The 14,118-nt window shown below is 38.7% G+C and overlaps 1 protein-coding gene across 1 annotated transcript in view; it reads right to left on the bottom strand.

The window, feature by feature from the left end:
* Positions 1–14,118, bottom strand: part of LOC126187989 (trans-1,2-dihydrobenzene-1,2-diol dehydrogenase-like) — a 123,780-nt gene that overhangs the window by 31,133 nt on the left and 78,529 nt on the right. The window contains exon 4 of the mRNA XM_049929395.1: positions 6,360–6,609. Within this exon, the coding sequence (XP_049785352.1) occupies positions 6,360–6,609 (250 nt within the window). The remainder of the gene's footprint in view (positions 1–6,359; positions 6,610–14,118) is intronic.

Raw genomic sequence — 14,118 nt, 5'->3', positions numbered from 1 at the left:
GAAATGATTTGGCGGACAGGGTGGGCATCAATCTGCCATCATTTGCTGATGATGCTGTGGTGTATGGTAAGGTGTCAAAGTGAGTGACTCTAGAAGGATACAGGATTCTTTAGACAGAATTTCTATTTGACGTGATGAATGGCAGCTTTCTTTAAATGCACAAAAATGTATGTTAATGCAGATGAATAGGGAAAATTATATTGTAATGCTCAAATATAATATTAGTGGTGCACTGCTTGATGCTGGCATGTTAATTAAATATTTACACGTAACATCGGAAAGTGATACAAAATAGAATAAGCATATAAGGTCGGTAGTGGAGACGGCAAACGTTTGACTTCAATTTACTGGAAGATCTTAAGGAAAGTGTAGCTCATCTATAAAGAAGACTGTGTATAGAACACTAGTGGTATCCATTCTTGAGTATGGCTCAAGTGTTTAGGATATCCCAGGTCGGATTAAAGGAAGACATTGATGAAATTCAGAGCTGGGCTACTAGATTTATTACTGGTAGTTTCAACCAACACACAAGTACTTCACAGCTGCCTTGTGAACTCAAATGGCAATCCATAGAGGTAAGGTGATGTTCTGAATTACAATCACTATTGAGAAAATTTATGGAACCGGCAATTGCGGCAGACTCCATAACAATTCTACTGCCCCCGATGTACATTTCACATATGGACCACAAAGATGAGATATGAGAAATTAAGGCTCATACACAGGCATAACATCAGTATTTTTCTCTAGCTTTATTTGCAAGCAAAATAGGGAAGAAAATGATTATTAAGATCATTCAACTATATGGTGAGTAACAATCTATATTACTAAGCCACAAACCCCAAATACGCGAGCCCTACTCAAGTTGCATGTTTCCAATGTAATGGCTTCCATGGGCACAAAAAAATTATTTTCAGTAATTCAAAATAGTTATTGACCAAACTTAAAATGCTACCATAATCTACTCATTAAGAGGTATACTTTATGTTACAGGTCTAACATACTAAGACAAGTGTTACAGTTAGAAACTGCACATATACTGTAGTGTATCAGGATGTTTTAGCAAGTATCCTGGTCCACTTTGAAGAATCATCCCAGCAAAAGAGCATTGCAATGCAATAGAGGAAATAGGTAGAAACAGTGTGTAAGACAAAATTAGAGACTGTCTGCACTGCTTTATTGTGGTACAGATACTACTGGAGGGTCAAGGTACATTGGCAGCAAATGCACAGCATCTACTGACTCTCTTGATCCTGGCGTCTTGAGATCTCTCGTTAAGAGTCACGATAAAAGTTTAGTAGTGGCTTGAGACAATCTGTTGTGGGTGAATTCGTTTCCAATTAACAATCTGTCCAGTTAATGTGAAATAATAATGTATGATAGAAGTCTTCAGATAAACCTTATTACAATTCCGCAAGATTTTAATAATTCCACCTGACAGTTTATTCTAGAATTGGAAGCTGATTTCTCTGTTTTAATGAAGTAATGTCCAATCAGTTATATTGGCATTTATTACTGGTTGTGATGTGAACTGCTGCTTGGCAGTGTTGGTGAGTATTCAAAATCTACTTGCAATTAATGTCCATTTATCAATAAGAACGGTGTTCATCAGTGAAATGCAATATCAATGAAGTTACACAACAGTTGGTAATTTAACTTTTTAAACTGCTGGTTTATTGGCATTTCTGGAAAAGAACACTCTTATACTCTCATTCGATCAGCAAATTCCATGTAACAATTTGAATGTTTAATGGGACTTATTACATCGCAAATCATTCTAATGAATGAATTGATTTGCATTACAGTGTTGCTAAGCAATGTGATCAACAAGGTAATATGTGTCCTAATTAAAACAGAACCTCAATATTTTGAATAAATTTTCAGTTCGCTTTTATCAAAAATCAGTATTTGTCTCGAAAAGTAATTTCAAACTTCGTGCATTAAGTCCAAGCACATTTGCAATTATTATACACAATTTAATGGAAAGCTCAATCACGCACTAGTGTGTAACGTATTTAGTGCGCAGGTTTCAATTTTCTCTGATAGGCTAAACAATGTTTTGTAATAATGTGATGTGTGTATCTCACGTAAAGTCTAAATGAAACTGGATTTGTCTCTGTTCGCCTCAAACTCACAAAATGAAATTCACCACACAGGTCAGTGAACTGTACACATGCACTTTTAGCACTCTAAGTGGTAACTCATCTAAGAGCAAAAGCCGCACATAAATTCACAATTTTTACATGAATACAAAAATCAAAGCACCTTTATATTAAACAGATAAATTATGGCATGCAATTACTAATTAAACATTTCCTATTCTAAATAAACTTCAAGAACTTTTATTTCATAATCAATAAAATTTTATCCCGTGAACGAAACTATTGGTCTGCTAAAACAGATTCAGATTACTGTCAACTTGTGTCTGCACGATGACGTCACGAATTGATACTTGCTAGGAATGAACGAAATACCTGTACTAAAAAATACTATCAGTTGAGTAATTTATGGACTTTTATGACAAATTTGGTACCCCTTGCATCGCTACATAGCCTATTTGAGCTACTTTAATATAAGTTAATGAAAGTAACAAACGTCAAAATATGGAAGAGTTACACAAGAGTTCATTCAAAGTCATTTCATAGCTCAGAGTCGAAGTTAAAAACTTTCATTTAGCATACCCTGCAACACAGAACGAAGCCCAGAAGAGCTGGATGTTCAAGCACAGCAGCAGCACAAGGATCTGGACCACCAAAACAAAATAGTAAGACAACAATCCATCATGAAGAGGCATTTGAGGTAATAGCTGGCATTCTACAATGGTGTTCGAGGCATACCCATGGTATATAAAACATACAGCTTTCACCACAGCCATTTGCAAATTTTACACTGTAGTACTTCGAGGCAACATAGCTCATGGTGCGCAAATACGCAGACTATATTCATCTGGTATTTGGGAATGAGGGCACCTAGTGACTGTCAATAGACTTAACACACAACTTCAAATGTTCATGAAACTTTTTCTCACTGACACTTCCCCACAAAATGATGAAATGAAAAACGTTTATTGCTTACTGCATTTGTCCTGTCCATGCCATCAAACTTCAGTATGGGACATAATGCTTTAATTCATTACTTCTTTACTATTCACTACGTTCACAACATATTTTTCACACAGTATTCACATATACCTCTGAACATACCTGCAATACTGTATCATTGTATGACACATAGTTTAGGAGATATGATATAAACACTGACAGCACGAAAAACTAGCCTTGCTAACATAACATGCATAGTTTTACTCAGTATTAGGGGGCACGGTGGGTCTAACGTTGGCAACCTGTAATCTCGCAGAATCTCGCAGAAACCTCTTCAGGGACCTAGGGACGCTTACACTTACATGTCAGTAAATATACGTACTCATAATGGGGCCCGCCCGGGTAGACACACATGTTAAAGTGGGGAGGTACAATATGCGTTAGATGAGTATGTGCCAAGCAAGATCGTAAGAGATGGAAAAGAGCCACCGTGGTTCAACAACCGAGTTAGAAAACTGCTGCGGAAGCAAAGGGAACTTCACAGCAAACATAAACATAGCCAAAGCCTTGCAGACAAACAAAAATTACGCGAAGCGAAATGTAGTGTGAAGAGAGCTATGCGAGAGGCGTTCAATGAATTCGAAAGTAAAGTTCTATGTACTGACTTGGCAGAAAATCCTAAGAAATTTTGGTCTTATGTCAAAGCGGTAGGTGGATCAAAACAAAATGTCCAGACACTCTGTGACCAAAATGGTACTGAAACAGAGGATGACAGACTAAAGGCCGAAATACTAAATGTCTTTTTCCAAAGTTGTTTCACAGAGGAAGATTGCACTGTAGTTCCTTCCCTAGATTGTCGCACAGATGACAAAATGGTAGATATCGAAATAGACGACAGAGGGATAGAGAAACAATTAAAATCGCTCAAAAGAGGAAAGGCCTCTGGACCTGATGGGATACCAGTTCAATTTTACACAGAGTACGCGAAGGAACTTGCCCCCCTTCTTGCAGCGGTGTACCGTAGGTCTCTAGAAGAGCGTAGCGTTCCAAAGGATTGGAAAAGGGCACAGGTCATCCCCGTTTTCAAGAAGGGACGTCGAACAGATGTGCAGAACTATAGACCTATATCTCTAACGTCGATCAGTTGTAGAATTTTGGAACACGTGTTGTGTTCGAGTATAATGACTTTTCTGGAGACTAGAAATCTACTCTGTAGGAATCAGCATGGGTTTTGAAAAAGACGGTCATGTGAAACCCAGCTCGCGCTATTCGTCCACGAGACTCAGAGGGCCATAGACACGGGTTCACAGGTAGATGCCGTGTTTCTTGACTTCCGCAAGGCGTTCGATACAGTTCCCCACAGTCGTTTAATGAACAAAGTAAGAGCATATGGACTATCAGACCAATTGTGTGATTGGATTGAGGAGTTCCTAGATAACAGGACGCAGCATGTTATTCTCAATGGAGAGAAGTCTTCCGAAGTAAGAGTAATTTCAGGTGTGCCGCAGGGGAGTGTCATAGGATCGTTGCTATTCACAATATACATAAATGACCTGGTGGATGACATCGGAAGTTCACTGAGGCTTTTTGCAGATGATGCTGTGGTGTATCGAGAGGTTGTAACAATGGAAAATTGTACTGAAATGCAGGAGGATCTGCAGCGAATTGACGCATGGTGCAGGGAATGGCAACTGAATCTCAATGTAGACAAGTGTAATGTGCTGCGAATACACAGAAAGATAGATCCTTTATCATTTAGCTACAAAATAGCAGGTCAGCAACTGGAAGCAGTTAATACCATAAATTATCTGGGAGTACGCATTAGGAGTGATTTAAAATGGAATGATCATATAATGTTGATTGTCGGTAAAGCAGATGCCAGACTGAGATTCATTGGAAGAATCCTAAGGAAATGCAATCCGAAAACAAAAGAAGTAGGTTACAGTACGCTTGTTCGCCCACTGCTTGAATACTGCTCAGCAGTGTGGGATCCGTACCAGATAGGGTTGATACAAGACATAGAGAAGATCCAACGGAGAGCAGCGCGCTTCGTTACAGGATCATTTAGTAATCGCGAAAGCGTTACGGAGATGATAGATAAACTCCAGTGGAAGACTCTGCAGGAGAGACGCTCAGTAGCTCGGTACGGGCTTTTGTCAAAGTTTCGAGAACATACCTTCACCGAAGAGTCAAGCAGTATATTGCTCCCTCCTATGTATATCTCGCGAAGAGACCATGAGGATAAAATCAGAGAGATTAGAGTCCACACAGAGGCATACCGACAATCCTTCTTTCCACGAACAATACGAGACTGGAATAGAAGGGAGAACCGATAGAGGTACTGAAGGTACCCTCCGCCACACACCGTCAGGTGGCTTGCGGAGTATGGATGTAGATGTAGATGTAGATGTAGAGGTATGCTGGCCACAGATTGAATCCACTCACCACATCAACGATGAGTGGTTGGAGTGCCGGCCACCCTATATGTGGTTTTTAGGCAGTTTCCCACATCCCACTAGATGAATAATGGGTTGGTTCCATGTTCTGCCTTAGATACACACTACTCGAACACTGGAACACTTTCTAACACTTCTTGCATTCAGTATATGGCATTTGTAGTTAGTAACAAGAGAGAATCTAAGATAACTCAGCAATTCACAACAAGAATATCAGAAGTACAAATAATTTCCATATAGACAACACATCCCTCTTCAGTGTTCAGAATGGAGTTTTATGTTCTGGTTCAACAGTCTGTAACAGGCTGCTAGTGGAGATCAGGTGGGAAATTTAAAAAAAATATCCCCAAATAATTAAAAATAAAAATTATGCACTCCTTCCACAAATTATCAGAATACTTGGACTTGGGAATGTAAACTGCACATAACACTAATACTTGTAACAGACACATCGTGGCTTTGCTAATATGGAGAAAAGTGTTAGTGGGCTGTGTAAATTTACATAAACATTTTGGTTAAATATGATATGAAAAAAAGAAGCTGAGTAATATATGATATGAAAAAAGAAGCCGAGTAGTATATGAGGGAGAAGCAGTGCTTTTTTTTCCTTCTTCTGAGGTAGCCGAATTTCTCTTTACATACATACATAAAGTAATCAAGACGTAATTAACAGTTTGAATAGATTAGTGCCAGACATAACTTGTTGTTAGTGTACTATGCAGAAACAGGGAGCAGTGATTGCTCCTGTATAAGGTGACTAGTTTCACATCCCTGAAGGCTCTCCTTCATGTGGGATTTACGGAACAAATTATGTGAAAGAATAAATGAACGATAAACGAAACACGACATTTATGTTACTTACTTTTATACTTCCTTTAGTCCCAATTATATATGCTTCATTTGGAAGAAGTGCACGAGCATTTGTGCTCAGAACTGCTGTTTTACCACCTTCATACTTTAAAACACATGCCATGCTCTCATCACATCCAAACTCATTTAAATGTCCCAAAGCAACAATGTGTGTCGGATTCACAGGACCAAATACGAGCACAGCTAGCTGCAGGCAGTAAACTCCTAGATCAAGTATAGTTCCACCACCAAGCTCCTTCAACCTGAAGAGTAATATTAATTGATTAATATCATTAATTTTACAATACACTTTCAAAATATGACAAACAACAAATACGGAAAGTGTATCTCAGTCAGTAACTTTGTGAGGCAGTTTTAATACAAACTAGGCAATTTATGAACCATTATTGAAGGAATGGAAAAGTCTTACATTCTTAGTGTTATAACTCACAAGAACAGAAAATGATAATTTCCAAGCTTGGCAACTTAATAAAATGAAAAATGTTTATGCCCCCCCCCCCCCCAATCAGCAAATACAATATCTAAACAGCTAAAATGATCAGCCAGTCCCAGTTGCATGTTGTCTAACAGCTTCCAGGGGGAACAAAAAATTGATTTTCACTACTTCATGTCACATTCTACGCATTAAGAGGTGTAAACCAAGTATTAACTCCAGAAACTGTTTATATGTCTTGAGGCAGCATAACTCACGGCATCTAAAATTACCCAGATCATATTCATCTAGTAACTGAGAACGAGAGTACTTAGCTTACTCGTAATAGCCCCAAGCATCACCAAAAAAATTATTTATCACCGTTGAGGCTCATGGGTTGATATTCACCTTTCAGTGTCTCACCAGATATTGGCTTCAGCTACAAATACTAACTGTTGAAAAGTAATAAAAGGATTCTACTGTCATCGATTGACTGTCCTCGACCAGAGCACACCCACACCCTTTACAAGTGGTGACAGAAATGCTGGTGGAGACTGCAACAGTAGTTCAAAGTCCACAGCTACAAAGGGCGACAATAGTAGCAGCAAAGAAAAAATACAAGAAGTGCCAATTTCAAGATTTTGTATGGGCCTGTATTACTATTTCCTTCTCTTTTCTTTGAACTTTACAACATTTGCAGGATCAGGCTACATCTACATCTACATCTACATCCATACTCTGCAGGCCAGTGGTGGAGGGTACCTTGAGTACCTCTATCGGTTCTCCCTTCTATTCCAGTCTTCTATTGTTCGTGGAAAGAAAGATTGTTGGTATGCCTCTGTGCAGGCTCTAATCTCTCTGATTGTATCCTCATGGTCTCTTCATGAGATATATGTAGGAGGGAGCAATATACTGCTTGACTCCTCGGTGAAGGTATGTTCTCGAAACTTCAGCCCGTACTGAGCTACTGAGCATCTCTCTTGCAGAGTCTTCCACTAGAGTTTATGTATCATCTCCATAATGCTTTCGCGATTACTAAATGATCCTGTAACGAAGTGCGCTGCTCTCCATTGGATCTTCTCTATCTCTTCTATCAACCCTATCTGGTATGGATCCCGCATCGGTGAGCAGTATTCAAGCAGTGGGCAAACAAGTGTACTGTAACCTACTTCCTTTGTTTTCGGATTGCATTTCCTTAGGATTCTTCCAATGAATCTCAGTCCGGCATCTGCTTTACCGATGATTAATTTTATATGGTCATTCCATTTTAAATCACTCCTAATGCCTACTCCCACATAATTTATGGAATTAACTGCTTCCAGTTGCTGACCCACTATATTGTAGCTAAATGATAAAGGATCTTTCTTTCTATGTATTCGCAGCACATTACACTTGTCTACATTGAGATTCAATTGCCATTCCCTGCACCATGCGTCAATTCGTTGCAGATCCTCCTGCATTTCAGTACAATTTTCCATTGTTACAACCTCACGATATACTACAGCATCATCTGCAAAAAGCCTCAGTGAACTTCCAATGTTATCCACAAGGTCATTTATATATATATTGTGAATAGCAACGGTCCTATGACACTCCCCTGCGGCACACCTGAAATCACTCTTACTTCGGAAGACTTCTCTCCATTGAGAATGACATGCTGCGTTCTGTTATCTAGGAACTCTTCAATCCAATCACACAATTGGTCTGATAGTCCTCATGCTCTTAGTTTGTTTATTAAATGACTGGGGGAACTGTATCAAACGCCTTGGTGAAGTCAAGAAACATGGCAGCTACCTGGGAACCCGTGTCTATCGGTCTCTGAGTCTCGTGGACGAATAGTGCGAGCTCGGTTTCACACAGTTGTCTTTTGCGAAACCCATGCTGATTACTACAGAGTAGATTTCTAGTCTCCAGAAAAGTCATTATACTCGAACGTAATACGTGTTCCAAAATTCTACAACTGATCGACGTTAGAGATATAGGTCTATAGTTCTGAACATCTGTTCAACGTCCCTTCTTGAAAATGGGGATGACCTGTGCCCTTTTCCAATCCTTTGGAACGCTACGCTCTTCTAGAGACCTACGGTACACCGCTGCAAGAAGGGGGGCAAGTTCCTTCGCGTACTCTGTGTAAAATTGAACTGGTATCCCATCAGGTCCAGCGGCCTTTCCTCTTTTGAGCAATTTTAATTGGTTTTCTATCCCTCTATCATTATTTTGATATCTACCATTTTGCCATTTGTGCAACAATCTCGAGAAGGAACTACAGTGCAGTCTTCCTCTGTGAAACAGCTTTGGAAAAAGACATTTAGTATTTCGGCCTTTAGTCTGTCATCCTCTGTTTCAGTACCATTTTGGTCACAGAGTGTCTGGACATTTTGTTTTGATCCACCTACCACTTTGACATAAAACCAAAATTTCTTAGGATTTTCTGCAAAGTCAGTACATAGAACTTTACTTTTGAATTCATTGAAAGCGTCTCATATAGCCCTCCTCACACTACATTTCTCTTCACGTAATTTTTGTTTGTCTGCAAGGCTTTGGCTATGTTTACGTTTACTGTGAAGTTCCCTTTGCTTCCGTAGCAGTTTTCTAACTTGATTGTTGTACCACGGTGGTTCTTTTCCACCTCTTGCGATCTTGCTTGGCACATACTCATCTAATGCATATTGTACAATGGTTTTGAACTTTGTCCACTGATCCTCAACACTATCTGTACTTGAGACAAAACTTTTGTGTTGAGCCGTCAAGTACTCTGAAATCTGCTTTAGGCACTTTTGCTAAACAGAAAAATCTTCCTACCTTTTTTAATATTTCTATTTACAACTGAAATCATCGATGCAGTAACCGCTTTATGATCGCCGATTCCCTGTTCTGCATTAACTGTTTCAAATAGTTCGCGTCTGTTTGTCACCAGAAGGTCTAATATGTTATTACCACGAGTCAGTTCTCTGTTTTACTGCTGCTCAAATACAAGCAGATAATTTAGAATTATATACACAGGCTGAGGGTCTGCAGGGTCAGAGAAAGGAACAGGGGAAGAGATTTTCACTTTTATAAATAATTTCCTGATGACTGCAAAATTGGTGGGGGGCGAAGTGGATGGAATGATGAAAAGTTAGTAAGTACGGAGTTCCGGGGAATGTCTTAAAGGGTGGGAAAGACGTACTGCGGTTTAATCGATGTATTACAGAACAGCTACATACACAAAAAGACCTTCATCACAAATTCAAGAGAAGTCAAAACCTATCTGACAAATAAAAGCTGAATGACACAAAAATTAGCATAAAGAGAGCAATGAGAGAAGCACTCAATGAATTTGAAAGAAAAATTTTAATACCCGATACGAGTAAAAACCCTAAGAGGTTTTGGTCTTATGTAAAATCAGCAAGTAGTTTGAAACCTCCCATTCATTCAATGAACATACCAGCCATTCATTCAATGAGCATACCAGCACTACAATGGAAAATGACAGAAATACTGAATTCAGTCTTCCAAAATTGTTTCTCTGTGGAAGATTGTAACACTGTCCCTCCTTTCAATCATCATACAAATGTTGAAATGATATGTATTGGTATATGGTATGGTATATTGTATATTGGTATATGGTATATATATAAAACCTCTTAGGTTTTTTACTCGTATCGGGTATTAAAATTTTTCTTTCAAAGTCATTGAGTGCTTCTCTCATTGCTTTCTTTATAACTGATTGTGGAACACAAAAGCAACTACAATCACTTAGTGATGTAAAGACATCAGGGCCAGATGAGAAACACACAAGATTATTCGTAAGAACTTGCCCCCCTTCCAGCAGCAGTTCATCACAGATTATTGACGCAATGAAGGGCACCCAGCGACTGTTTTCAAGAAGGGTCATAGGCCAGATGCACATAATTATAGGCCTGTATCATTCATGTCAGTCTGTTGCAAAATTATGGAACATGTTTAGCACTCATGAATTATGACTTTTTGGAAAACAAAAATCTACTCTATAAAAATCACCACAGATTCCGCAAACAGAGATCTTGCAAAACTTGACTCGCACTGTCCATCTGTTAAATCCATAGCACTGTAGACAACAGTGTTAAGATTGATGCCATGTTTCTCGACTTTGGGAAAGTATTTGACACAGTCACATATTGCTGTTTGGTGAAAAAAATATGAGCTTACCAAATGGCAGATCAGATGAGCTTCATAGCATTGTTGATGCTACATGGCAAGACAATACTCCCTCCAGCGAGAAGGCATGCTTGACTTAGAAAATTTCAGAATCCAGCAATAAGTAAGCGCAGTATCAGCCACAATCTGGTTGGTCGCACTTTCAAATACGTTCACTAGCAGTTACACAGAGGCCAATGAGATGCAAGCATCCCCTCTCCAGAGCTCCAGTGATGGGTGTACTTACATCTGAACATTCATGCACTGATCCCATTTTGTGCGTTTGCCATTTGGATAACTTTTACAGACTTTCATAGCAGCTAGGCCTCATCATCTTCTGAACAGACATTGTATTGAAGAGTGGCAGATGTATAAAATTTTTGTATCTGTAAATATTTCTACATTTAAATCTACTGTTAATAACCTGCACTGCAACTTCAGCAATAAAATTATGTATTATTTTTACTATTTGATATTAGATGTAGAATAAATTAATATCTTTACAGCAAAATCTAAATTAATAGCTTTCTTCATAAGCTAATCGGAGAGGACACTAAATAGCCACGTAAAAGACCGCGGATCACTAGAGGGATTAAAGTTTCTTGTGAAAGGAAAATGAAAATGTATCTCTTGACAAGAACAAGTAAGGATCCTGCAGTAGTTGCACAATGCAAAAACTACTCAAAATTAATAAGAAAGATTATTAAAAAAATCAAGGAAAGTGCACATAATGTCAGAAATCAGTACTTCTGACAACAGACTGAAGGCTATATGGAATGAAGTGAAACAAGACACAGGACAACCAGCCACAGAACACAACATCACTATTGAACTTAATGGAAGAACTATAAATGATGAGTCACAGGTAGTAAATGCATTTAACACTTTACCGTTCACACGTCTCGCACAAATTTATTCACTTGGCACCAGCAGCATTAATTCGGATTACTTGGCTTGTCGCCGGCCGCTTGTCACCTTTCTGTTGTTGACAAGCTTCAAACACATTGACTTTTGCGTGCTTTAATTTTTCTAGAAATTCTCTACTTTGCTGTATCATTCCACAAACTCGAATTTTCTTTTCAAGTACCTTCTCTGCAAGTTCTACACTGTTATAATACTAATCCATGTAGAGGTGATGCCACTTTCCACAAGAAGGTGTCAATAGTTCCATCACTGTTTTTGCCAAAGGTTGTCCAGCACCAGAATATATCTTGAATGAGGAAATGTATCATGTACTCAAATCACACAGCATCTGAATGAGTATGCCATATTTCGTAACTCTTGACGGATTGTTAACTTTAAAATTTAACTGTCCATGCCACGGTATCATTTCTTCATCAGTTGAGATGTTTTGACTTAGATTAAATGTTTCTTTAAACTTTTTGGAAAAATAATCAGTTACAAATTGCACTTTGAAAAGCTGGTCAGCATTATTCGGTTTACTGTTGTTGTCGGAAAAATGTAAAAGTGATAATATTTATCTGAATCAGTTGCGGGACATCGTTTTGCGAAATATCGGTGTGTCTAACAACGGATTCGTTGACCAGTAATCATCGATCCTCATTTCTTTTACAGTTCCCACAAGGATAGCAAGCCCAAACCATTTTCTAAGTTCGGGTCCCATAATGTCGACAAATTTGGCATTTTTAAAATCCAGTTTCCTTCTATTGCAATTTCGACTGTAATACTTGTTGGTTTCATTGCTAATATATTCAAATAGATCGTTCCCAATATATAATTCTACGATATCCATGATGCTCTGTGTATCTTTGGGAAATATGTGTGGATCCGGAGATCCTTCAAATTTATTATTGGTCCTTAGTAAATCATAGTCTGCCTTCTTCATCTGATTCATCTGAATCAATTGGCAACCGTAGCGTTCGCCGAATTCTTCTTGAACATATTTCACTATCTTTCGACGATTCTGCTTCTCTTTCATTTTTTTAATATCTAATGTCTTCTTCTCAATCGGCCAAGTCATCCAGAACGTCAGACAAGACGAAGACGTCTGCGAATTCATCGTAAATAATCTTAACGTCTCTTTCGACTGCCATGATGAAAGTGCACAAGTATTTATAAAAACAAAAATCTTGTTAACGTGTGTAACTTACTGTTACCTGAACAAAACACCAACAGAATGAAAAAGATACTAAAGTGCTGTCACCGGCCACTGCGTGATACTATGCTCACGACACCACTGTGGTGTCGCCGGCTGTTGACTGCTATTTTGTGCACGACACCACTGTGGTGTCATCAGTTGGGAAAGTGTTAATAATCATTTCTTAAATACAGTAGAAATCATATGGACAAACAGTTCAAAAGCAAAATCACAGCAGTATGATGAAAATGTAACTTTCATAAAATTCAGTCATATGAATGTACGAGCGTCACTCCAAAAGAAATGCACACAATTTTTTTTTTTAATCTATCTTTTATTCTACATGTTTGAAAGTTTCCCAGTGTGTAGATACATTCTTTGGGAACAATATTTTCATTTCTCCACATAATTTCCATCCCTCTCAACTGCCTTACGCCATCTTGGAACCAGCGCCTGTATACCCGCATGGTAAAATTCTGGACCAACCTGTTGGAGTCACTGTTTGGCAGCGTGCACAAGGGAGTCATCATCTTCAAACCTTGTTCCATGAAGAGAGTCTTTCAGTTTCCCAAAGGGATGATAGTCACATGGAGCCAGGTCAGGACTGTAAGGCGGGTGTTTCAGTGTTGTCCATCTGAGTTTTGTGATCACTTTCATGGTTTTTTGACTGACATGTGGCCGTGCATTGTCATGCAAAAGCAAAACATCCTGCTTTTGCCGATGTGATTGAACACGACTCATTTGAGCTTGAAGTTTCTTCAGTGTCGTCACATATGCATTAGAATTTATGGTGGTTCCACTTGGCATGATGTCCATAAGCAAGAGTCCTTTGGAATCGAAAAACACCCTAGCCATAACTTTTCCAGCAGAAGGTGTGGTTTTGAATTTTTTTCCTTGGGTGAATTTGCATGATGCCACTCCATTGATTGCCTCTTCGTCTCTGGTGAAAAATGATGGAGCCATGTTTCATCACCTGTCACAATTCTTCCAAGATATTCATCTCCACTATTCTTGTACTATTCCAAAAGTTTGCTGCATACCGATTTTCTTGTTTCTTTGTGAGCCACTGTCAACATCCTGGGA

This window comes from Schistocerca cancellata, chromosome 5, assembly GCF_023864275.1.
Source record: "Schistocerca cancellata isolate TAMUIC-IGC-003103 chromosome 5, iqSchCanc2.1, whole genome shotgun sequence".
In the NCBI taxonomy this organism is placed as follows: domain Eukaryota; kingdom Metazoa; phylum Arthropoda; class Insecta; order Orthoptera; family Acrididae; genus Schistocerca; species Schistocerca cancellata.
Note: the sequence above shows the minus strand (reverse complement) of the source record. Positions and strands in the feature narration are given on the sequence as shown.